Genomic DNA, 25,541 nt, shown 5'->3' with positions numbered 1-25,541 from the left:
TCAAAAATAAAGATTTTACAACCATTTTAAGAATACCAAAAACACAAAACATTGATTATCTCAGAACTTTGTATTTGGAGTTAGTGACTTCTGCCTGTACGCCCACGATATGGGGCCCCCACAAGGTGGATGTTTGTATTAGCAAACTTTGTTTTTACGAGAAATGGATGTCAGCCAATTGCTCAACCTATTAAGTCCATACCATGACTCAAACACAAATTATTGAAAAACAATATATTGTGTATTCGCCAGACCCAAGATTCGAACCTGGGACCCATGACGCTATAGGCCGCTTAAACCGCGCGGCCATTGTGAGCTGTTTACATTTTAAAGTATTTTAATTTATCAATACTAGTGCAACAAGAATTATTATTCATAGTCTAAGATTAACATTCAATTTTAAAAGAACGTGATAAAATGTGGATTCGTTAGAAGATCCCATTTTTATATAATTATATATTATTTCATGATTGTTTAGGACTTAAACAGGTGAAAAGTTGAAATTTCGGTGCAAGTCGGTTATGGGAAAGCCAGGCGGGAACCGCGCTTATTGTCATAGCCAATTTTGGCAAAATTTATGAATTTCTTTAATGAAAAACCTAACCTAACCTTATCTAACCTAACTTCACTTAACCTAAACTTACCCAACCTAACAAATAATCCAGTATATCGGCTATTTTCAAAATTTGTTTGCCGCTGGCTTCCCCATAAACGACTTGTACCGAAATTTCTTTTCGTGTACAAGAAAACGGGGTTTATTTATATTATTGTCTATGATCGGCTTTGCTAACAATATTATTTAAATCACTTTTGTCGTATTCATTTGTCCACTGGTATTGAACCTTACATAAAATGTATATTTACTCATATATCAACATAAAAGTATGACATCTCAATTTTCGAAATATTAATGGATTAGTGAATTATATAATTTTTGATGGAGTCTTATATTTCTATATACGCTTCTGTATCTGACCATTTTTATTATATATATTTTTCAATACAAATTATTGTTATTTAAAAAACGTACCATTACTCTTACGGTCATTATAATTTAGCCATTATCACTGTAAAATGATATAATTTTTTCAATACATCGACACACTTTTGTTGTGAAAAGGATAACACTTTTGTGTCCATTCATTAATGTGTTTGATGGGCATTATTCGCATAATGAGTGGCCGGGATGGCAATTTGTGAGTGTGGCGACAATCATTATTTTGTATTGTATGGCCTGTTTGTATTGATCAATGTCCGAAGTACAATGTTAATATAAAATTAAATAAAATGCTGCGTTATAAATGAATTTTCAATACAATTACATTCTTTTATTTCTGCTGCAAGATGAATTCTATTCTTTGCATGTCTATCCAAGCCTAGATTTTGCATTTCTTAAGGTAGACAACTTAAATGTGCCACACCGAAATGTAATACGTGTGTAAATGTATCTAAAAACGTTAAAAATAAAAATAACTTAGATTCAAAAATTAAAGTTTGAAATATTATAGTGTAACAAAATGGAGGTGCGTTGTAGGCACATTAAAAGATTTAATAATTATTTATATTTGTATTTATATTGTAGTCTGATGTGTTCTCTCGAAAGTAAATGGTATGATATTTTTAGCTTTAATATTTTCAATAAATATTGATTTGTTTAGAAAATAACTTTTATTAATTGAAATCCTTTTTATTTATATCACAAAGCGTCGGTATTTCCATTATACTTTCGATTTGAGACTATAATAATATATATAATATAAAATTGTGTTAAAACATGTAGATAATAAAAACAAACAACATTATAATAGATATGTTTAGTTATAAGTTTATTTGTATTGTAAAAACAGTAAAAAATAATTAAAACGAAGTTATAAATTGAAAACCTCCATAGAAACCTTATTTCATAGCAGTTTTTTAATTAATTAATTGTAAGAATAGGTACATATCTTTAATTTTATAACAAATGATTTATTTTCACGGTTAGTGAACCAACAGGAAAATGGAAGTCGAAAAGACCACATAAATACTTGCAAGCGCTGGGTGAAGAGCAGGAGACCGAGAAGAAAGAATGGGGCTGCTTGATGATGCCAAGGTCCACGTCGAGCTGTACCACGATAAAACAAGAAAAATAACTTAGATTGAATTTGTATATATTTTCATTGAATAAAGAAACTGCAAAGTAGAACAGAAAATTATTATTATCTTATAAACAATTAAATGGGTCACGGTTTATTTATAAGCTCCCTATAGGTATGATTACAAAACAACCAATTTTTTTTTTAAACAGCCTGTATGTTTAATAAATATTATTATGTATACTTTAACAAATAAAATAAAATACAGACTCCTCATAATAATCATAGCCACAGCACATTGATAAAACTTCACACTGTTTGTGGCCATTATAATATTTCATACAATAATATGGCATTGTATTCCACAATACCTAGTCATTTTGGATATAGGAGCGGAAATTGTATACAATATTATATTGTGATAATATAATCGATGGTAGTTATTGAAATGACAATATGCAATATATATTGGCTTATTATTATGTTGTTACAATAATGAGTTGCCATATATAATACATTATTTGACATAATTTTGACACGTTAAAAATACTGTTTGACAAATACGAAAGAAAACTATTTCAAACTTAGCTAAGTGCCTTTTTGTGCGCCTACATAAAATGTTACTCCAGCAATTTGTAAATAATGTTTTCTCATTTTAGAGATATCTAGTGACAGATCAACATAAATTACGTTCAATTTTAAATTATCTCTATGGTTCAAATATACTATATGACGATCGGGCACATATATGCTAAGAGCGTTTTAGTGTCTATGATCAAATCTATGCCATTGCGACATATTATACATACATATTGTATGAGAGCTATGACATCGTATTTACACTCTGTGACACCCTATGACACAGAATGCCAACATAAGAAACCGGTTTTTCGACATATATATGACCGATCGTCATAGAGTGTATTTGAAAACCTTACATAATGACATAAAAATGAAAAGAAAAATATCTCATAACAGGAAAGAAACTTGTGCTGAAGGCCACTTTTTTTTATCATGCATGGAACATTTTTTTGAGAAAAATAGTCATATTACTCTGAGGTCATTACAATTTTTTGTAATAGGTATTCTCAGCGCTAGAAATGAGCAATTTTATGAACCGATCATTTTCTGAAAATATTAACATATCTTTGTTAATCATTTTATGTAGGTATTATATAAAAAAGCGTATTAGAATTTTTGTTATGTAGGTAGGTACCTGCCAAGCTTAGACGGTCAAATGAAATAATTAATAGTCTTGTGGCATGCAAGATTAGGGCATAATATTGTCGGCACCGCAGACGAAAACCGAGGGTTATGTCACATTAAAAACATTATTTTTTACTATGATTCCGATAAGTTTTGTAGAAACTTAAAAAATATCTTTGAAGTAAATAATTATATTACTTTTCAATAATTCGCGAACCGGAATGCAATATTTTATTATTTAATTTTTCCGCGAGATGGAGCGATAATCTTGTAGATTCCACTAACAGGAGCTGCGCTCCTGTGCGTTCCGATCCATTTCGAGTGCTGGGTGTTCATTCTGCCCAGTGCATTTCCCGGTGCCATTTGCTGTAGGTACAAAGAATTTTCGCAGGAACGTTCCACTGATACATTCTATTAACACTTTCAGAGAATGATTTTTGATCATTTTATATTATACAACTTTGATGTGCTATCTATCATCAGAATAAGAATATATTGGAATGAATCTTCTCTTGAAGAGGCCATAGGCTAATACTTATTGGGGGTCCTAAAAACTTTTTCAATTATAATAGTATTTTTTTAAGTCCGTATTTATTTGATGTCATAATATAATATTTTGTTTACTAAAAACTATTATATAGTTTACTAAACTATTATATATTTTCTTAATCGTAATAATTTTTATTACGCATGTTCAAGTTGTAAAAAAAACAATTGAAATTTAAGACGAGACTTCCTCCATATATTTAATTAATTCGCCCACAAATTGTAGGTATTTGTTTGACCGTGTAATTTCAGTATATTATGATTACAGCATAATTCCGATTTATTTTTCGGTTTTCGGGGCCCCTATCAATTCGGGGCCCTAGACCAGGGTTTCCCAAACTACGTTTCTCGGAACACCAGTATTCCGCCGAACCTGAATAGGTGTTCTGCGACCATTTGGTAAGAATGGAAAGAAACACATTTAAAGATCTTCGTACGGGGGCCCGGCGTGAGAGATCGACCAGCCAAGTGAGATAAACACACATCAAAAACATGCACTAATAGTAAAAAAAAATATCGTCTGCATGTGGTTTTGCCTTACTTACAATTTTTGATTATTGTCGATATATGACATGTTCATAATTGTGCATATCAACATAAAAGTGGGTGTATTAAAAATACCCTTAATTTTACCTCGAACACCATTTGGAATATGCAACTGTAGATCGTCACACTGCCTTCAACCTTAGCGATAAGTAGGGGGGCCGCCAAAGATCCTAGCCTGGGGGCCCGCTTCGGGATGTGGGGGCCATGATCTAAATCCTACAAAATATAATAATATACTAATAACCTACAAAATAAACTAAGTGTTCCGTTAAAATTTCCGGGTTTGCGAAGTGTTCCATTGCAGAAAAAAATTGGGAAACCCTGCCCTAGACTATGGCCCATATAGCCCAATGATAAATACGGCCCGGGTAATATTTACGTACAATGTATTATTTCTTTAATTTCTCATCTTCAAAACCAATCTCGGATACTATTGTTCGCTGACTCTACTCTACCAAACTTTGAATTAATTATCATATTGATCGAGTGGAACTGTTGTGTTACCTTGCCTCTTTCAAAATAGTTTGCTCCAAAACTTTCCATTCCACACGTCACCAGTACTTGTTTTATATCGCCTCTTTATTTTTTTTGTTCATCATTTTTCATTATTTTGATACGAACTACTTTTTTTAACTATTTTTTAATTTCGAGATTATTCTTAACTGGACCTACCTATGTATTTAGTATTTGATTTAATTAGGCTTAATAAATAATTATTATTATTGAACCCCGTCGGTTGACCTTTATAATAAAAAAAACTGTCATTTCCCAATCAAAATACCGTGTAGGTGTGTACCTATTTACATAGCATGTTTTATTTAAATACTTAAAGCTCTTCAGCTGAGGCATGGTCTAAAAAGATCGTGACTAGGGGATGCGCGGATTGTGCAAATGACGCGAGCCGAACGAAATATAATTTGTCATAAAAATTCAACATGCGTCCTTTTAATGTTATGTTTATTATTATATTCTTATTAGTATATTCATTGACATGTTTTCTTTTTTAAGTATGTACCTACATGCGGAACGTTTTTTAGTCATCTTTACACGATTTAAGAATATATTCCTCCGACGCCATCACAAAACAAATTGACGTGCTTAATTTTTGCAAAATTTCGTTCCATATACTGTTAAAAATTATTTGTCGTTTCACTTATGTACGCTCTTAATATTTATTACCAATCAAAGAATCTGTGAACTTGAACTACCAATATATAATTTTTTAATCTGTCCATTATTTTAAGAATATAAATATAACTACTATTAATATGAGGCTAATCTCCACACTAAAAATTAACATTAGGTAAGTATAATAAAAGTATATAATTATGTCACTACTTATTCTGGTTCGAGGTAAGTTTACTAAAAAACTATTATGTACCTACCTATATTATTGTCTTTGTTGGAACATAAAGAATGACAATAGGTACAATAATTATTGCATGACAATATTTTTTATTGTATGTACCTAGACATGAATTTCATTCACGTGTTCGTGTTCACTAAAAAGTAACGTGAAACAATGTGAATGTTATTATTATTTTATAATATAAACTATAAAGTATGAATAATTTTTTAATTTGTATCTTTCGATATAATAGTAAGTTTGTACCTATCTTTACCTCATATGGGTAGTAACCGTGAACGTTACCAGATTTTTATTAATAATTTTCAAATAATGGCAGATAAAATTTGGTAAACAATTCGTTAAATTTAAAAGACATATTATTAATACTAGGTAGGTACCAGGGGCGGCTCTACCTTAAGGGTTCGTAGGGACCATCCCCACATCGTCAGCATGTCAAAAATACACGTCCGATATTTTTATCATTGTCGTAATATACCAACGATTAAATGAACTATTTAATTTATGTTATCCATCTAAACCCGTCGCAATTTTATAGAGATATTTATTATTAGATATTATACAAATAAAAAAGCGATGATTGTAAATTATATAATAACACAATAATGATTACGCGGTATTATAATAATTAATTAAATGTACAAATTAAGAAACCAATGGCGTTTATTTTTCGATGAACGGGGTGGGGTCACTCGGTCCCATCCCGCCGCCGCGGTACAAAAATCTCGTTATAAAAAACGATGTGAATGCATTAGTAAAGTCATATTATTGTAAGTAGCTTGGTACATAATGTATAATATGAGAAAGTATGTATATTTAATAAATTAATCGCTAAACCCCACCACCTAGAAAGTCATCGAGCCGCCACTGGTAGGTACAATGGATTATTGTTAATAATTACACCATATAGATCCTATTATTATTCCAATTTGTTGTTTACTCTTGTTTGAAAGACAATAATATTATGAAAACTACATACATAAATATAATTTCACAATATGAGCTGTTGTAGTCTAGTCTAGTTCCGCCACTGTGTCTGTATTTAATACAACCAGTTATTATAATTGTATTACATAAATGATAATTTATTTAAAATTTAATAATAATAAACATTGTATTTGAGCGACATCGTTGAAAAAATATTAAAGCTTTTTGTTCAATAAAATAACTTAAGCAGAGTAGTTTATGATAATTAAAAATAGATGTCAATATTCACCAAAATTGTATAGTTTTGTTTTTATGACAAACTTATTGTAGTTCTTATAAAAAAACACGATGATACACCAATACGAATCTATATTGTGTATATATCCAAGAGTTAAATTATGACGAATATTTACATAGAAAATAAAAATACAATATGCTATGAAAAAGTATTCTTATTTACTGCCATCTAACGGTTTATTGTACACTATTATTTTATTACTGTTATAAATAGCTTTTACGATTTATTCAACGATACCGCTAGCAGTAAAATACATTATTATTTTTATTATAAAAATAATTATTTATTGGATGGTATCACTATGGATGGTATTACGGCGGACTGCGGAATAGCATGTATAAATCTAGTAGGTAATGTGTATTTTATCAATTATAATTGGCACTCTGATCCATCTCTTGATCATTTCAATCAGAATACAATTATGTATAGCATTCAATCTCATTATTTACAAAAAATGCTACCTATGCGGTGCAACAAATCATTTTTTGAAATAAGTAGTAGGTATTAATAATAAATAAGTATTATAATAATAACTAAGTAATATATAACTTATAAGTCAAAATAATTAATGCACTTTGTTATTTGATGCTACATAATTAAAATAATATTTTACAAAAAATGTAGGTACCTAGGTAGTTTAAAAAAACATAGTTTGTACGTCATTATGCCGACTTCACTTCGTTATCAGTAAAGTTATTGTAGGTAGGTATGTTACAAAATGCATACCAATTTAATAATATTTTAATTAAGTACATTTTTTATCACCACAAACCCAAACAAAACAGTTTTATGGCTTGGTCCAACGATTATTAAATTTATATTAGAAACTTTAGCAAGTATGAAAGTATTATTTCATTAGGTTTAGATCTATTTTTGCATAGGTATACAATAAATTTATTATTGGAATCGAGTAAGATGATCGTTGGCACGTCGCCGTATGCGTTGATTTTCAGCGCCGTGTTTTGGCCCTTATCTACTTCTTGTCGCTTCGGGGACCCTGTACTTTACTGATAGGGATTGCAAAAACAGAAGTAGGTGCTTATCAATAAATATAGCTATTAAAATCTTTTTAAAATACTATTTTAAAGCAAAAACCTATATAGGTACCTACATTTATTATGTTGACATTTAAAAATATGTATTGATCATAATAATTGTAGAACTAGTGATTTTTTACAAATAATTTGAATATATTGATAATTTTAACTAAAGCCCTCAAAAGTTTATCAAGTGCAAATAAGTCCGGCTGCAGGAAAAGCTTCATAAATTAAACGCTTGTACAGTCATCAATAATAATAACTTATATAATAATTGATCATTTTTGTCACGGATGTTGTCTATTTCGAAATAATGTTATGATAATTCATCGCGACAATTACTTATATAAATATGTTTGATGAAATTTGTTTTATTATTTTTTCTCCTCTTTTGGATTTACTGAATATATTTACATTTTAGTAACACATAACTTAAAATTAATTTTCAAAAACGTAAACGAGTGTGCTTTCTTAATACCGAAAATTCCGGTATTTTGGATTTTTAAAACCGGTATTTCGGTATTGATAAATACTGGAGTACCGGTTTTGAAATAGCGGTATTGCAATCCCTATTTACTGAGTAAATAATTCTAGGTATCGATTTGTATCGGAGCGCACCGGAGCGCGGATCCGGTCCATGGAGTTCCCTAAATTATCACTTCATCTAGTGGAAAAAATAATTTCACCGTCTGAGCTAGGTAGGCCATTATTTAACAAAAAATAAATTATACAATATGTATACCTATAAAACAAGAAAAACATGTTACTATTTTCGGAAAATTATCGATCGCTCCGGTTCGTCAAATATTCCATTTCGAGGGCTGATAGATTCCCTATACAAGACAATCCGCACATTGAGAATAACCATGAGAATTTAACCTACAGCTAATTATAATTACGCGTGCTTACCTACTAGTAATTTCGATTTGTGGCACCCTCAATTGGTTATCGAATACATTACGGTCATAATTACTACGATCATTAGTCTCCGTTTGTGTTGTCCGTGCCACCTTGTCTTTTAGACGTCATGCCACGTCAGAATATGAAAATTAATATTGGATGCCCCAGATTGTTGCACCAATTCATGAGTGCACGAGTCTTCCATTCATACAGGCCTTGCGTATCGTCGAATGCCGAGAGGATAAGAAACAACCCATTGAGAAGGCTGTTCAACTTCCAAGTCATTCTTCAGTCTTGCATTTACCTACATAATTTATACCTTTTTCGTTCCGGGGGAGAAATCCGAAACCCTCCCCCTCTGTGTACATACCTGGTTAATACAATAGATAAATAAATGGTACCTGGTTTTAAATCGATAACTACAAATAAATATACTAATTATATATAACTTAGGCGTGGCCAAATGGTAAAGTATCCCCTTGGTGAGTCGATGGTCTTGGGTTAAAAATCTGGGTCTCTGGCCAAGTTCCCATATTGTTTGTCATTGTGTGTTTGAATCCAAAAAATCCAGTGGATTTCTCATTTTAAAAAAAGTCTCAAAACCTCTTCTTGAGGCGGCCAAGATCCACACCGGGTTATAACAGTGACGTCCCGTGGGGGTAGGCAGATTGAGCGTCGTTTGGGGTCGGCATTTACTCGAAGGGCGGCAAATCGAGAAGAATCATTTGGAATATACAGAAATAGCTACCTAAATTTAGTAATAACGAATTTTTATAGGCCTATAGGCCGACGCTTAAGCCGCGCAGTCATCGTGGGTATATGGAAAATATCTTTCCATTAAAAAAATCAGCTCACTGGTTTTATCGGGTCCGCCATATCTAGTTTACTTCCATTGCCCTTCGACGTCCTTGATGACCAGAAACGACACGTGCAGATTTGCGAATAATTTGTTAGTAATGTATCCATACAACACATTTCTTAGATATTGGACTCATGAAAGGATGATGAAAATATTGTAAGTATAAAATAATGAAGCGGCATTTTGGCATTGGCTAGGGGCGGCATTTTATCTAGGGACGTCACTAGGTTATAGGTACTGCTACAACCCCGTATGGTCCCCGTTTGGGGATGTCTTTGTGTATCTGGAGAGGCCCGAGTCAGTATCAAATCCAACAAATAGTAAAGCACTGATTACGAAAATAAATAATAATAGAGCCGAGCCGGCAATGCCGTAGATTATGACCGTTGAAAAATATTGCAACGTCGCCGTTTTTCGACAACGGCTCTCGTTGAAAGCGAAACACAAGATGGCGGGAATATGCTGCCAAACAGCCAAACAGTAAACACGCGAATTTCGTCCTCCGTAAAATAAATTATTAAAAATGTAACTATTATATAATATTAGCTTAAATATACCTTGCCGTTTCCAAAACAATTCCGGTGTGCTATTTGTTCACCTCCACATCCCGAATCCAGACGAAAAACCATACTAAAAATAAAAGTGACAGCTTGCTATCACTTTCGAAAATGGAATTTAAAGCCAATTAAAAAAAATTACTTAGGTGATTTTTCTTCCATTCCTACGACATATTCATTCTCCACAAAATCATTATCCACATAAGGGACTGCATTGAGATGGTAGTAAGGGCCATTTCTTCCTAAAATTAGAAAGCACAATAATCATTATTATTTTATTCAATACCATTTTGCAGGAAATCATAAATCGTCTTCAATTAATACAACACAAAAATACAGAGTTGTGTGTTCTTTATTAGAGCTAATTGATTGAATGGCAAAGACAAAGAAATTTAACAAACCTTTTTCGATCGGCAACCAATCGTCTGCGCCTGGTGAATGTGGAATTCCATTTATTGCAAAACTAGTCCACAAGTCCACCTAGATAAATTTAAAAAAAAATCATTTTATTTATTTTTTTTATTCTGACATAATAATGTCACCTTGTTATGAAATTGGTAATGCACTAAGAGAGTAAGACGAAGCCAGTTTTATTATTATTTCATCTATTCAATTCTAAACTATCCTGAACGCCAAACCATAAAATGGTCAGGAAAGCGAAATTTAGAAATTACGAACTAGTTTATGTACGTATGTGAAAATAAAAATTAACAAACATAATAAATAATCATGTTGTTATTTCTTTTTATTATCGTATTTTCACACTCCCACCCAGAGTCACGTAAGCTTTTACCCCCCTGTCTATATTACGTCACATTTTTGACATCTCCCTCCCTAAACGTTAAAAAATAGAAAAAAAATATTTATTCTTAAATCCCCGATCCTTAATATGTATTGTGTTTTCAGATCCTTTTATATTTTTTGTGTACTTTGTGACGTCACATTTTCTCTGACCCCCTATCCCCCCTTCGTCACAAATAAACACATTATATCAGACCCCCCTCCACCCCCCTAGTCCCGTTTCGCTGGTAAATAGGAACAGACTATACCTAATTTTGGGAAAATATTGATGGTGAATGAATAATGAGCAATCCCATTTACCAAGCCATACTGCTGAAATTAGAAACACAACTTTTGGCAAGTAAATTTAGATTTTCAGTCATCCAGCATAGGTTTGAAATTGAATATGAAATCTGAAAACGTTACTATTCACTCCCTTGTACAGTAATTTAAATTATTATGTAAAACGTATTATAACTTAATGATTCAATACCTACGAATTATTTTATAAAATAACTTACCATAATTTTAGCAACTGCTGTATCATTTTTATTCAAGTTAGTGCTGAATGGATATTTGAATAAATACATCATATCATCAGAGTGGTGAACACCTCCTTTGAAAGGATATTTACTGACATCAGTTTCGTATCCAAATCGGGTATATTGTCCTCTGTAGTCAAATGTGTAAAAATAAGTTGCATTATGATATGCATTTGCTTTAGCATGTTTCAACGTAGGTGCTTTGATAGCAATCGTGGCGATCATCTAAAACAAAGTAAACATTAAAAATTCATTCATCTGCCTAGACTTAGGTACTATTATATGTTACACTCTGCTACTGTAGATTTACCAGAGACATCTAGCAACACAATAAGAAATAAGTAATTTAACATTTTGATAGTATTTAAATAATGTAATATCTTATTATAACTTACATAATAATAGATAGGTATATGGTTATGGTTATGTTTATCAATAAAATTAAGTTATCCTTAAAATAAAGAAAATATTTTTAAATAATTCACAGTTTTAATACGTTTTATATTTATTTGAAAACATCGAATTTCTAAAAATTAAAAATAGTACTTATAACTTGAAATCCTTTTTATTCATATCAAATCAAGCTTTAATAAAACTGTGACCATACCAAAAATAGGACTTTCCTATTATTTATGTTAGATTGTAATAATAATTGACTTACGTCAGTTAATCCAGGGGCTATGTCTGAAAATGTCAATTCATCTTTTCCATCGAATATCTTTTTAAAATATTTATTTTCGAATATATCAGTTAATGCTCCACCCGGATCAGATATGCCTGAAAATTTTAAAATTTATAATATTGTATTATTATAAATAAGTAATAATACTAAAATAGGACCTATATATATTTTAACGTTTAACTAGGTACCTACCAGGGAGTACCTTTTATAATATGGTGCATGCTTACATTATAAATTACCATACAAAAATATTTATTGTCGCACATAGTGTACTGCCGTACATGGCGTCGGTTCGACATTTTTAGTAGAAAATAAATCGGTGTGTGTAGGTACTTATGTGCGCGCGTTAGAAGTTATACTTCTTTGGCGTAACAAAACAAAATAAGCCGTTACCTGAATCTATTAATATTACAGTGGATTAGGTAAATGAAAACGTACGCGATTCATCTATGTCTCATATAGCACATGATAATTGTAATTTAATTATTGTATTGGACCAAAACTCATCTTTGCCATACAGCTGTTGTAATCGATTTAGAATTGCCCATGATGAATAATAAAAAATCAAATTTCAATGTATTTTTTGAATTATTTACCAACTCAACATTTACAAAATTTAATTGTTTATTGATAAATTTACTCATAAATATAGCCTTAAACCTTGATACACAATCTTTACAATGAAAAATAAATATACACTCCAATAGAAATAAAGTTTTATGGATATAAATGAACAGTGTAGAATGTTAGTCTCTTAGGTTGGGTTGGGTCTTGTTAGGCTAGTATGAGGCCGAAATGAATATAATCATAATAATAAATTATGTATTGCATCGGCGCGCGCAACTTCGCCAGACGTCAAAAATACACTGAACTGTTTTCCCAAACGCGCCAAAAGAAGTATAACTTCAAAAACGACTGCTTGTCGCAACAAATTCCACTCGACATGGGCCGCAGGTAGAATGGCAAAAAGTTGCATCGGAATTCGACTAGCCACGTAACATCACTTGCCGGGCATGGTCCCGCCTGTGTGCGTGGGCGGTTTTGATTATTTTACAACTAAGTTCCAAATGATGCAATTTTCTATTTGTGACCGGGTGTAGATTTCCTTACGGAGACGGTTCGAAAATCGTACGTTAGGGTCAGTGTTTTCGGAATAATAGTGACATAACAAACCTGTAAGTCCAAGTATATAATTTGTCAGTTTAGTCCGTAAATATTCTGCATTATTCGCCATGCCATATTCTGACAAAACATCGTAAATAACTGGAAAAACAAGAAGAATACGTATCATTAAAAATATGTCAATAATATAGTGACCTTACCTCTTACCGAATGCCGTATGTTTAAAGCTTATAGGTACTATACATTACCATATTAGAATAAATTTATTTAAAGTGAGTCGAGGAAGTCATAGACTATTTTCTAAAATAAACAACATTCTAGGTTGGCACATACGTAAAAAGGGTTAATTATGTCCATTGCAAAATACTTGGGATATTATTTATTTTAATATAGACAAATTAATAACTAGATCAGCAGATTTTTGGTCGGGTAAGTACCCCTATTAATTATACAGAAAATACAAACGTATTTAATATTTATGTTGTCTCCAGGAACGAATTTATTATAGGGCTAAAGAGACCACAACTCAGGGCGCGCGAATCCGCGAAAAATCCATGAATAAACTTAATGCAGGAAAAGCACCTACACCTATCCCAAGATCCATAAAACTAGTCAGTGACGTGACCCCGAAGTGTTGGCCTTCAGCGGACATTTCAGACGCCGCATTAGGCGACGCAACTATGCGGTCTAACCATTTTAGTCGACCCTTCTGTTCAATACGTACGTCTATCTCTTGACAGAGCAATGTATAGATATATATTTAAAGTCCCACAGCTTACTCTGACGCATCTCATGATCACTCAGAGTGGGCCGTGGATGGGACAAAAGCGTAGATGCATATAAAATGACTGTAATTAATAAGATTCTTTGGTAAGTGTAAAGTTTACCCCAATTATTTTTTTTGCCAGAAGGCATCAGCCATATGTCGAAATGGTCTACGGGTTGGTTAGTAACCAGGAATCGAGCCGACCGCAGGGGAGTAGCTTTTTCAAGCCTTCAGGATAAGATCACGTCACTACGTGATTTTTCGGAATTTCAAATTTCTCTTCTGAAGTCCAGAGAATTCGACTATTGAGTTCTTTGGCGATTATTTCGGAATACTTACAGTTCCATAGTGTGAACAGTAAACTAGTGGTATCATACGAACTTCCGTCATTTCTACTAAGCTTTACCTAGCATTTTACTATAACTTTACAACTTTTACAATTCTGTACAAACTTTTAATTTTTCACTACTTATATGCTTCATGTGAACAACGTGGACCGTAATAAACTGGTGAAAATACTCAATTGTGTCCTAATAATAAAGTACTATATATTATTGTGAATGTGCCAATCCTCATCATCAGCCACACCGCTCTCAGACATTTTTCTTTGTTGACCACCAGCCAGGGTTGAGCTAGTCAAGCCTGGTGCATCACATCAGGTACCTTTATTAAAATATACTAATGAAATGAATCGCATAAAAAGTCAATGGATGACAAATTTACAGTATAAAAATATATAATGCCGTCTTTATTAATATATTCTGCAATCGTACGGTCAAATACCAAAAATTTGTAGGCGAGGTCCAAGTTTTGTAATATTGAAGAAGTCATGCATAATAATCCATGATAGAAATCATGATTGAGCAAATATGTGTAATAAAATTGGCTTTTTCGGCAGCCGCCAAGTGAAGATTTGGCATTAGGGAGTCGCGGTACAAATTAGCAAACAAAAATGCTAAAAACGTGAATTTGACTGCAGGCGAAACTTTTTCAACGGGATCTAAAGAAAACAATGTTTCATCAATATCAGCCGGTGTGATCCGCCTCTAGACGAACGTTTCTATCGTTATTATCTGTTGCTCGCCCTAGTCTTTAGCGCGTTGCTGCTACGTATATCCGCACAAACTTCATCGTAATCAATTTCTCGATGCAGTTGTATGTATTGTTGCCATATATTATTTGAGAAAATATTCAGCGATAGCAATGAGTGTTGAAAATCTTGGTTTCATTTTGTTGCCTCTAAAAGTGTATGAAGGTTTTCTTAAAATACGGGTTTTTGTTAACATAGATACACGATAATAAATGTATTTATGTACTTATGTATTATCGAATATTGCTAGTCTTTCATATTTGCGTAGATAATTGGTACACAACACAAGTTTTCTTTATCATTCCTAAAAAATCCGTAAAACTTCAGGATTATAATATTTCTTATATTCTGAAAAATGTATAGATAATAATGGTTGGTAGTTTTTACTTGGCAGAACAAAAGATCCGTCATGTTTGGTTGCTCCAGCGATCATCGGAAGAGTCCTGAACTGACCAGTGCCCAGAAGATTTTGTGGAGTGTCAGGAATAAGCTTGAGAACGCCAGCTTTTTGAATTACTGCGCACCCGAGGTGATATATCATTGGTGGATCCTTGGCCTGTTACATTAAAATTAAAACTCATAGAAAATGTATTATATAATATAATAAATCTATTAATACATAATTGTTGTGATTATTACTACCTACTAAAATATGAATGTTGGAATGTTGGTAATAAATGAGCTTAAGTCTCTGTTCTGGCAGAACACACTAACTGGAGAATACTAGTTTTGAGTAATTTGACTTTGAAGTGGTTAAAATGTTTGAAATAATGGTCTATAATGTGAGTTTATTAAGTAATCGTAAAAAGGATGACTTTAAAATAAAGTCTGTTTATTTATTAAGAAAGTTTCCAGACGGTAAAGTTTGTAATAAGGAACATTTTGGTACTAACTCAATATGTAATTTTATCGAATTAGTGTCTTCTGCCAGAACAGTGACGTATGATATTGCTTGTAATTTGATCATTGCCATTATTGTCAATTAATAATAATCAATCATTCATATAATCTTTCTTAATTAAATTACGTTAAAATAGTTACTAGTTTTTTTATAACTATTCCATTTGGAACATTGAGATTAAAGCTATTGAAATAGGTAGGTACAGCGCATCTATTCTATACACAAGACTGCTTTCGGCCGCTACAGCAGCTATCTAGGGTAGGTTTGTATCGAATTATTAGCACTTATTGTAACAATAAATTATTACAATACGTTAGCCGTCTGAACAGTCAAAACTGTCTTATGTATAGAATAGATGGGCAGGAAATGATATAATATTGTTATATATTGCTATATTGTGAAAGAGAGAGATTTTGAATAACAGAACGTCTTCAGTGCTGCCAAAATTAATATCCATAGAACAGGAATGACCCCAAATTGCATTTATTGCAAAATGGCAAGACTCGACAATCATAAGTGATCGTAATCATTGAAAATTAAAACACGTGAAACTTGTATTCGATTCCTATAGAAACTATAGTTATTTGCACAGAACAGAAAACACACATGCGAAGCCAGTCACCATAGATGATTTGGCATAGAAAAGGTTTTGAAACTTTGACTTAATACCGATTAAGTTATAATATATATGGAATACAAAGCCTTCGGAATTTTCTTAAATATTACTGATCATGAATGTGCGTTTCGGTTACACACGTAACAAAATTTAATGCATACAGACGTATTTATTCACACTCTGGCGGTATAGATTCTATACGCGGTTGTGGTAATTTTTTAAACTCTACCTACATTTCAGCAACATTTGTCCAACATTGCATTCGGTAAAAAATATTCGATGGTACATTAAGTTAAATAGTATGTGTTTGTGAATGCCAACAAAATCTAATCGATAATGTCAACATATTGCAGTCGTGTCGAGTTTCTGTGTGCGACACGCTTTATGTAAATTTATATATTAATGATGGTGTCTTACAAGCATTTTCAACACGGCAGAGGTGAGTTCTTTTATAGTTGCATTTCTCAAAGTTGACTCAATACGATCAATATCGGCCTCAATAGAAATGTTAGTTATACCAGAATACATCGCCATGATGTACGAGTCTGTATTTGAACAAACAATTGAACCAACTAGAGACGATCCTGATTGCATAATTACTTGATGGAATAAACTGTCGTCCACCTGAAAAAAAACATCATGATGTTAAAATGATAGATATAAATATTAATATCGTAGGGAATATTTTCAATTAATGTATTACTTAGTAATTAATTAGTTGTCTTGAGTTAAGGCGATGTCTTTACCTACCAGGGGCAAAAGCGGAAAAATACGAAGCTTGCAATTTGAGACATTTTTTTGATAATTTACAATTTCAACTGTGCTAGTTAAAATTTAGTTTATTAAGTTTTCTAAGCATCACCTAAGAGATTTTTGACTAATTCATAGTTTTAATATTTATTATATTTACTTATTTAAAAAAAACATTGATTTTCATAAAAATATAAATGTCTACAACTTGAATTCCTTTTTATATTGAGATTTGAGGCAAGACTGCGCGCCGACCGACCTGTGCAGACAAAGCGACGCGTATCATAAACAATTCTACGAAAGCGAAATGAAAAATATTCAACAAAAGCGGTCAATCGGGATAATATCTGTGACGGGACCATACTATTTACACGATAGATCGAGGAAAACGATAAATCGGGGAACGGTTAATGCGGGATTATTTAACATTGTTCTTATGGGTGTTTGGCGGAACTTTCAAAAATGAACGATCCATGCGGGAAAACGATTTATGCGAGAACGGTAGATCGGGGTTCCACTGTATAAATATTATTAGGGAATTGATGACTCACCAATGGACTAAACAAAAGAAGCGATGCCGAAGCCGCTCCGGCACTTTGTCCCATGAGAGTGACTTGTGTACTGTCACCACCGAAACTAGCGATGTATTTTTTGACCCATTTAAGTCCTTCGATTTGGTCAAAAAATCCTGCGTTCCCCGGTATCTTGTCAGTTTGCATTGAAAGAAATCCTGAAAAATAAAAATTATTCTTTTGACCATGATTTTTACCAATACACAGAGGAAAATTGGTCTAAGTAAAGAAGTACTAATAATAATTATTAGTAGACTTTTACTAAATCAAAAAATGTATTCCTAAAATATAATGCAATTGATGACATAAGTGAAAATTGGATATCGATTGTAATGTAATTTAACCTTGAAAGTACGCAGATACAATTTCTTAGCTTGGTCTCACATTGAAAATCATCTCGAATGGGATATAGGTAGTCATAAATCAAAACGGGCGCAACCTTACAATTTTATTCCGTACTTTATTCCGACAGTGAAAAAGATATTCCTGCATAATATCGCACATCCAGTGCAATAACGTCATAAGTGCAAAACACACTCTTTTTCAGGAGAAGCATTTAAAGTTTGTGAACTTGATAGAGTCACATGGCTTCATGATTTGACATATGAAACCTTTGACGAAAACTATATGAACCATTTTTATGACATTGACGCACCAGGTGCGGAGACCTATTAGACATATTTTTTGACATTAAACTAAATTTTGATTTTTCAGCACTTGTGACGTTGTTGCACTGGATGTGCGATATGTACTGATGCCACATTTTGGATTTATACCCGCATGGTTACAGTTACTATTGTGGACAGTATTTGCATAAACAATATTGAAGCACTTTCTCTCGTTCGGTGCCCTTCAAACTATGTCTAGTTTTTTGTCAAAATTATCTCACCTCATACTAATGTGGTATGTTTATTATAGTTGATAATAATCATATTTTGGTATTTGCTATCTCTTATTTATTCATTGATTGTTGTTTTATAATTTATTTTCGTAATATACCTACTCAAAATTATTATTATCAATTACGTAATTCAAACATTGGGTAGGTATGCAAATTTAATTTGATGTTGTAAACATAATTTACTAATCAATTTAATAATTAATTTAATAAAAAATAATGTAGATAGGTATATTATTAAGATTGATTAAGTACATATATTAAATAAATTCAAGAATATAGATAACAGTTGAATTTAAACATACAATTTCATTATTTGCTCGACTAGTTACTGATAAAATTTTACTTTTTACAAAGTTTTTATTAGGTCGTATTCTTATTTGTCCGGTGGTTGTTTGTCCGGTACAAATCTTGCAATCGAATTTTAACTAACTTCCCGACTAGCTAGACATTTGAAACTTTTAGAATATATATAGAGAATACGGTGCCAATGCATTTTTTAATACTTTTAGCCATTCTTAAGTAGAATTAAATTCATTTTCAGTTAATTCTGTTTTGTATGAAAAGTTATTTCGGAATAAATCCGTAATCCAATCCACTATTATTGGTTGCATTGACCTACTCAATTTAATATTGCAAATAATAAACAATAATACAACGAAGTGTTTCGGTATACAAAATAATCGTATTTTTATCAGTATTTTGAAATACCTACCTATGTAGTCATATGAATATCATATCCGTCTTACTTTCTGATCTGATTGATACATTTATATAGAATAAATAAAAATGCTGGCACGACAATAAAATCCATTCTCACAATAGTAGGTATTACATTAACCAAGTTAAGAATATCATTAGCTAATAATGACATTACTTATTTAAATTTATAAAACTACAGGTAGGTACGGAAGCGATTGATAAAACTAATCGACATAGGTATTATCAATTATTAATACTTTTATATAAATATTCAAGTTGTTAGTAATAATGTTGGTAAATAAATTGTATAATGATATTATTAGCATTATTACACATACTTTAGTTTACTATCGACTCACCTAATGGCCCCAATCGGTATTGCAGCACCACCAGTACGACATCTTTTTCAAGAATGTAATGTGGTGGATATCGATTCGCACCACTTTCGTATAAACCACCTCCAGGAAACAGAACTATCACAGGAAGAAGTTTTCTTTCTGTGCGAAATGGAATCTAAAAGAATTATGAACAGTCGTCAATATCCATTATGTATCCATTTAAAACCCTGTTTCTCACAATAATTAGACGAGCCGCATACAGGGATCCGACGCAATCTCAACTTAAGGGGGGAGAGGCATGCCAGCAGAAAACCTAGCGGAAAAATACGAAGCTTGCAATTTGAGTTTTTTTTTTGATAATTCACAATTTCAACTGTATTAATTAATAAATATGTATCTGAACACATTTAAAAGATTTTTTTTTTTTTTTTTATTTTAAAGATAAACTTACAACTGTAAAAAAATGTAATAAAATGTGAATTCGTTGCAGGGTCACATCTTATTATAACATTATATTTTATAGTCATATTTATTATTAAAATTCAGTTTATTAAGTTTTAGATTTTTGACTAATTCATCGTTTTTATTTGTTATTTAAAAATATAAATGTGTATAACTTGAAATCCTTTTTATTAATATCAAATTTTATTTTAGGCATAGTCCCAATATTGAAGCTCGATTCGATGTAAATAAAAAGGATTTCAAGTTATACACATTTATATTTTTATAAAAATCGATGTTTTTTAAAATAAATATAAAAAAAATTAAAACGATGAATTAGTCAAAAATCTAAACGACAAAAAATCTAAAACTAAATAAACTAAATTTTAGATAATAATAAATATGTCCATGAAATATAATATAATAATAAGATGTGACCCTGCAACGAATTCACATTTTATTACATTTTTTACAACTGCAAGTTTATCTTTAAATTTAAAAATAAATAAAAATCTTTTTAATGTTTTCAGATACATATTTATTAATTAATACAATTGAAATTGTAAATTATCAAAAAAAAATGTCAATTTGCAAGCTTCGTATTTTTCCGCTAGGTTCTCTGCTGGCGTGCCTCTCCGCCTTAATCTAAGCTAAAAAATCTCGATTAATCTAACTTACTCACGAATATCAATTAATGTGTTGTTAATTGACGAAGCTGGATAAAGCTTCTTATTGAGTCATGTTGTTTATATAATCGATTCCACCCCACATTATCCTATACTCAAAAAAGGTACATACTGAATACAATTTCTTTCCTGATATCACATACATACGAGGTTTATATCGTGTCAGGAATCTTGTACGTCTGCAGTTCGCCGTAATACATTTCACCGTGAAATGTTGTATCGGAAATATATGGCCGTACATGAAAGACCGTCCAACCTCTTTGGGTCGTATAGACCTACTGTCATAAAATTCCAAATAAAAGACGGTTCTTGTCGGTTTACACTTTACAGGAAGCCAACAGCAAACTAATTTTGAAAATAGCCGATATACTGGATTATTTGTTAGGTTAGATTAGGTTAAGTTAGGTTTTCATTATTGAATTCATGAATTTTTCCAAAATCAGCTATGAAAATTGAATTAATGTTCATTTTGAATCTAATAAAATTGGAAACCATATAGTATACGGTCATCTCCTTCCGATAGAAATCTCACGGCGAACTGTGCCACGGTGAAATGTTTTACATACAATTTACATGTAACCAGTTTATATAGCCAAAATGTCAATAGTGACTCATTTGTTAAACATCAAACTGTCATTAGAAAGAGAAGCTGTGATTTTTCCAAACTATAAAAGACGGAGATATTCGTGAACCTAACAATTAGACGTACCTGGATATTACTACTGCATCAGTAATTATTGTAAGAAGGGTATATTTTAGTTTATTGAACGATAATTTCTTGTTTATTACACCTGTCGTAAATAAAAATATATTATTGTCATTAAAATGTATTCAAGGAAGTTGTATAGCAGGGGTGGCCACACTTTTTTTTCTAGGATCGACTAGTTTGTTGAAAAAAATATTTATGGCGATCGACTGATATCACTGTCTTGTAATTATATAATGCGAGAACAATAAAAACCCATTTTTTATAATTCAAATATGTATTTTGAAAAGAGATATTTTATAAGTAAAAATTTATAAGTATAAATTATATACAATATAAATTATCATTTAGTTACATCAATAATCGTATCACATCAAATTGCATCGCACAGCCATGTATCTTAAAATTTAAATATCCTTTCGGGAAAATAGCGCCGCAGGCGACTTTTTTTACTATTAGAGCAAATTTGTGGTTTGTGTTGTGTTTACGTCGAGTGGTTTTGACTCGTTTGAACAAGAAATTGTACAATATATTATTATGTCCGCGATCGACCAAAGATACCTTTGCGATCGACCGGTCGACCGCGATCGACGCACTGGCCATACCTGTTTTATAGGGTGGGTTTTAATGATTCAGTTGGAGATTGGGTGATGCTAAATTTAATTGAACAAAACCCACCATGATTTCCCATATTATGAAAACAATACTATAAAGTAAATAATTGGTAATTAAATTATTTATTTTATTTTTAAACAACTTACTGATGGTGTAAATACATTGAGCCACAAGCAATCTTCCAATTCGTCATCTGAACCAGAAAACTTCAAGGTGTCTGGATTGGCAAGCTGTGGACAAGTTTGCCTCTGAACTGTGGCATTATAGAGATTCCCTTTAAAAGATGTCAGTGGAATCGGTGGCTAAAATAAAATATTGTCATTAATATGTATTACCCAAAAATAGTTTAGATTTAGTGTTATTAATGATTGTGGATAAGTCAATTGCCATTACTAATAAAAAGTAGGCAGTTATTTATTATACTCGTACGAATGCAGTAAAATGCTTACTTCTAAGATAATTAATTATTGTGGTAGTCAATGTCACAATGTTAAATAACACCACGCAAAAGATCAGTAAATACAAGATTGATCTGTTATCATTGTTACCAAAAAATATTTTTTCAATTTTTCAATATTCCTCTCCAGGACGTCTCTACCCAACAACGTAGGGAGGAAAATATGTATATTTGGGTGTTAAGGAGCTATAACAGCTAGAACACGAAAACATATAGGTATATTTTGTTCAATTTTCGCGAACGCAAATGTTCACACAAATCCATACAACACGTTATTGACAGTTTTATTATCATGTTATTCAAATGTTAAATTCAAATTTATTAAAAATAAAAAATAAATCTATTTTACATACAATGGACATGAAAAATCAAAAATTCAAGGTGTTGACACGACATAAAATAAAGGGCAATAATACTATGAGAAAATAATCACATAATAAAAATTAAAATTCATGGAAGCATACAGAGTGAACTAGGTTGGTGGACACTATCTTTCTAAGATAATCAACAAGTATAGTGTTCGTATGAGTATACAAGTGTCATTACTGAAACAAAGTTCAGTAAAATTTCAATAAAATACATAAATAAATAAATTTACCACAAATCTTCTCGCCCCGGTCGGTGGCAGTGCGTAGGGAATAGATAAAAATTGATAGATGGTCCTCCTCTTCCATTCGGATTTTGTTTCCGATCCTAGGATATCGCCCAATTCGGGAACTGTCACTTTGACACTGCGAACACACGCGACGAGCATGAACAACACAGCGACATTTTGTAGTGTGTACTTCATCGTCGCGAAACCGAGTTACGAGTGAGGAAAAAATTGTTTAATACGATTGATAACACCTTAGTAAAATAAAAATATTACTTAATCGTCGTTCGACTGTTATGACTAGAACGGTGGTCTCCAAATATTTTCGATCGCGCACCCTCTAAGGCAGGGATTCCCAACCCCGTGCCCGCGGGCACCATGGCGCCCGCGGAACGATTCGTATGTGCCCGCCACTATTCGACAGAGACAGAATTTTCACGCTAGCCTGACACACGCAGAAAACCCGAAGTGAACGAACGCCACGAACTGAGGCTGATCCGATGAACGCCGAAGCACGTGACAGTAGTCACGTGCTCGTACCGTCCCGATTGCTTCGGCGATCATCGGCTCAGTTCGGGTTTTCGGCGTGTACAAGGATTGATGGGCAAATAGCATTCCCCGCCTGGAACCGCGTTGTTGTCATTATGATTGCGATTGCTGCCCCGTTCAGGTCGCGACATTTAGCTAGAAGACATCTTCGTCTGACGAAACACGAATTAGGTTTTGATATTCCTTCTATATAGTTCTAAAATGAGTGGACCGAGTAAAAGACAACGAACCTATAATTTTAACACTGACTGGGAGGAATCATGTTTCTTTAATCTGAAAAATAAATGCGTCTGTTTGTTGTGTGGTAGTAGTATTGCAGTGCCAAAAAACATAATGTTGAACGACACTTTCAGACAATATGCCACTTTTGATGTGAATTATCCACTTAAATTTGAAGTAAGAAAGAAAATAATATGTCAACTAAAATCAAGTCTAACTGCACAACAGACTCTTTTCACTAGACATGTGGAAAATTCTAAAAAGGCCACCATTGCTTCTTTCAAAATTTCTCACATACTCGCAAAAATGAAGAAACCTTTCATTGATGGTGAGTTGTTTAAAAAACTATTTTTGACTGGTGCCGATTGTTTGTTTGATGGATTTCTAACAAACGTGAGATTATCTCAGCAATACAAGACTTACAGTTGTCAAATAACACCGTCACAAGAAGAATATTTGCAATTTCAACAGACATACAAACTCAGTTGAAGACTGCCTTGGAAATATGTGACTGGTTCTCGCTACAATTTGACGAGTCAACAGATATATCAGACACCGCACAGTTAGCAGTTATGGTGAGAATGGTATTTAGTAACTCCGCAGTAAAAGAGGATATGTTGCAAATATTACCTATGAAAGGACAGACAAGGAGTGAGGATGTTTATAATACATTCAGAACATACGCCAAGTCAATAAATATGCCTTTGCGCAAGCTGTCTGCGATAACCACCGATGGGGCACCAGCAATGGTAGGTAAAAACAAAGGATTTATTGCCCTCTGCAAGAAGGATGAATCATTTTCAAACTTTATGTCCTACCACTGTATTATCCACCAGGAAGCTCTGTGTTGTAAAATATTGCCATTTATTTATTTTATTGCCAAGTACGTTGGCTCAGTAAAGGAAAGGTTCTTACAAGATTTGTGAGTTTAATTGAAGAAATAAAAACATTTATAAACGATAAAAAGGAAAAGTATGATGAACTAGCTGACTCTCGCTGGCTGATTGATTTGGGATTTCTCACAGACATCATGGAAAAATTGAATTCTTTAAATTTGGAGTTGCAGGGGAAAGACAAAAACATAGCTGAAATGATAAGCTCTGTTAAGTCATTTAAAGCTAAATTGGATTTGTTGATATCACATCTGCAGATCAATTCTCTCGTGCATTTCCCACATATGAATAAAATGCTAGGTAACAA

General features: G+C 32.3%; 1 protein-coding gene across 2 annotated transcripts; it reads right to left on the bottom strand.

The window, feature by feature from the left end:
* Positions 1 to 1,799: 1,799 nt before the first annotated feature.
* On the bottom strand, positions 1,800 to 23,794 carry LOC147066360 (glutactin-like). 2 transcript variants are annotated; one of them, XM_085956106.1, is made up of 12 exons: positions 23,580 to 23,794; positions 22,671 to 22,826; positions 20,098 to 20,251; positions 18,118 to 18,296; positions 17,234 to 17,440; positions 15,687 to 15,855; positions 13,495 to 13,584; positions 12,301 to 12,416; positions 11,619 to 11,864; positions 10,719 to 10,797; positions 10,460 to 10,559; positions 1,800 to 2,104 (listed from the first exon to the last, which is right to left on the bottom strand). In XM_085956106.1, the coding sequence occupies exons 1-12, from the start codon at positions 23,769 to 23,771 to the stop codon at positions 1,981 to 1,983; spliced, it is 1,812 nt and encodes a 603-aa protein (XP_085812232.1). In that variant the 5' UTR covers positions 23,772 to 23,794; the 3' UTR covers positions 1,800 to 1,980. The 2 variants fall into 2 exon arrangements, with proteins under 2 accessions (XP_085812232.1, XP_085812233.1); XM_085956107.1 differs by lacking the exon at positions 1,800 to 2,104 and adding an exon at positions 4,461 to 4,589.
* Between the last annotated feature and the right edge of the window lie 1,747 nt (positions 23,795 to 25,541).

This window comes from Rhyacophila brunnea, unplaced genomic scaffold (genome assembly GCF_057557595.1).
Source record: "Rhyacophila brunnea isolate RB1 unplaced genomic scaffold, BYU_Rbru_1.0 scaffold_5, whole genome shotgun sequence".
Classification (NCBI taxonomy): domain Eukaryota; kingdom Metazoa; phylum Arthropoda; class Insecta; order Trichoptera; family Rhyacophilidae; genus Rhyacophila; species Rhyacophila brunnea.
Note: the sequence above shows the minus strand (reverse complement) of the source record. Positions and strands in the feature narration are given on the sequence as shown.

What these genes read in the sequence shown, in the direction of transcription:
- LOC147066360 (XM_085956106.1), bottom strand. Translation starts at nt 23,771, where the DNA reads ATGAAGTACACACTACAAAATGTCGCTGTGTTGTTCATGCTCGTCGCG. An exon ending in CTGCCGTGTTGAAAATGCTT is followed by an intron (nt 15,856 to 17,233) that starts GTAAGACACCAT and finishes TTAATGTAACAG; the next exon opens with GCCAAGGATCCACCAATGAT. An exon ending in CAGCAGTTGCTAAAATTATG is followed by an intron (nt 10,798 to 11,618) that starts GTAAGTTATTTT and finishes AAATTTATCTAG; the next exon opens with GTGGACTTGTGGACTAGTTT.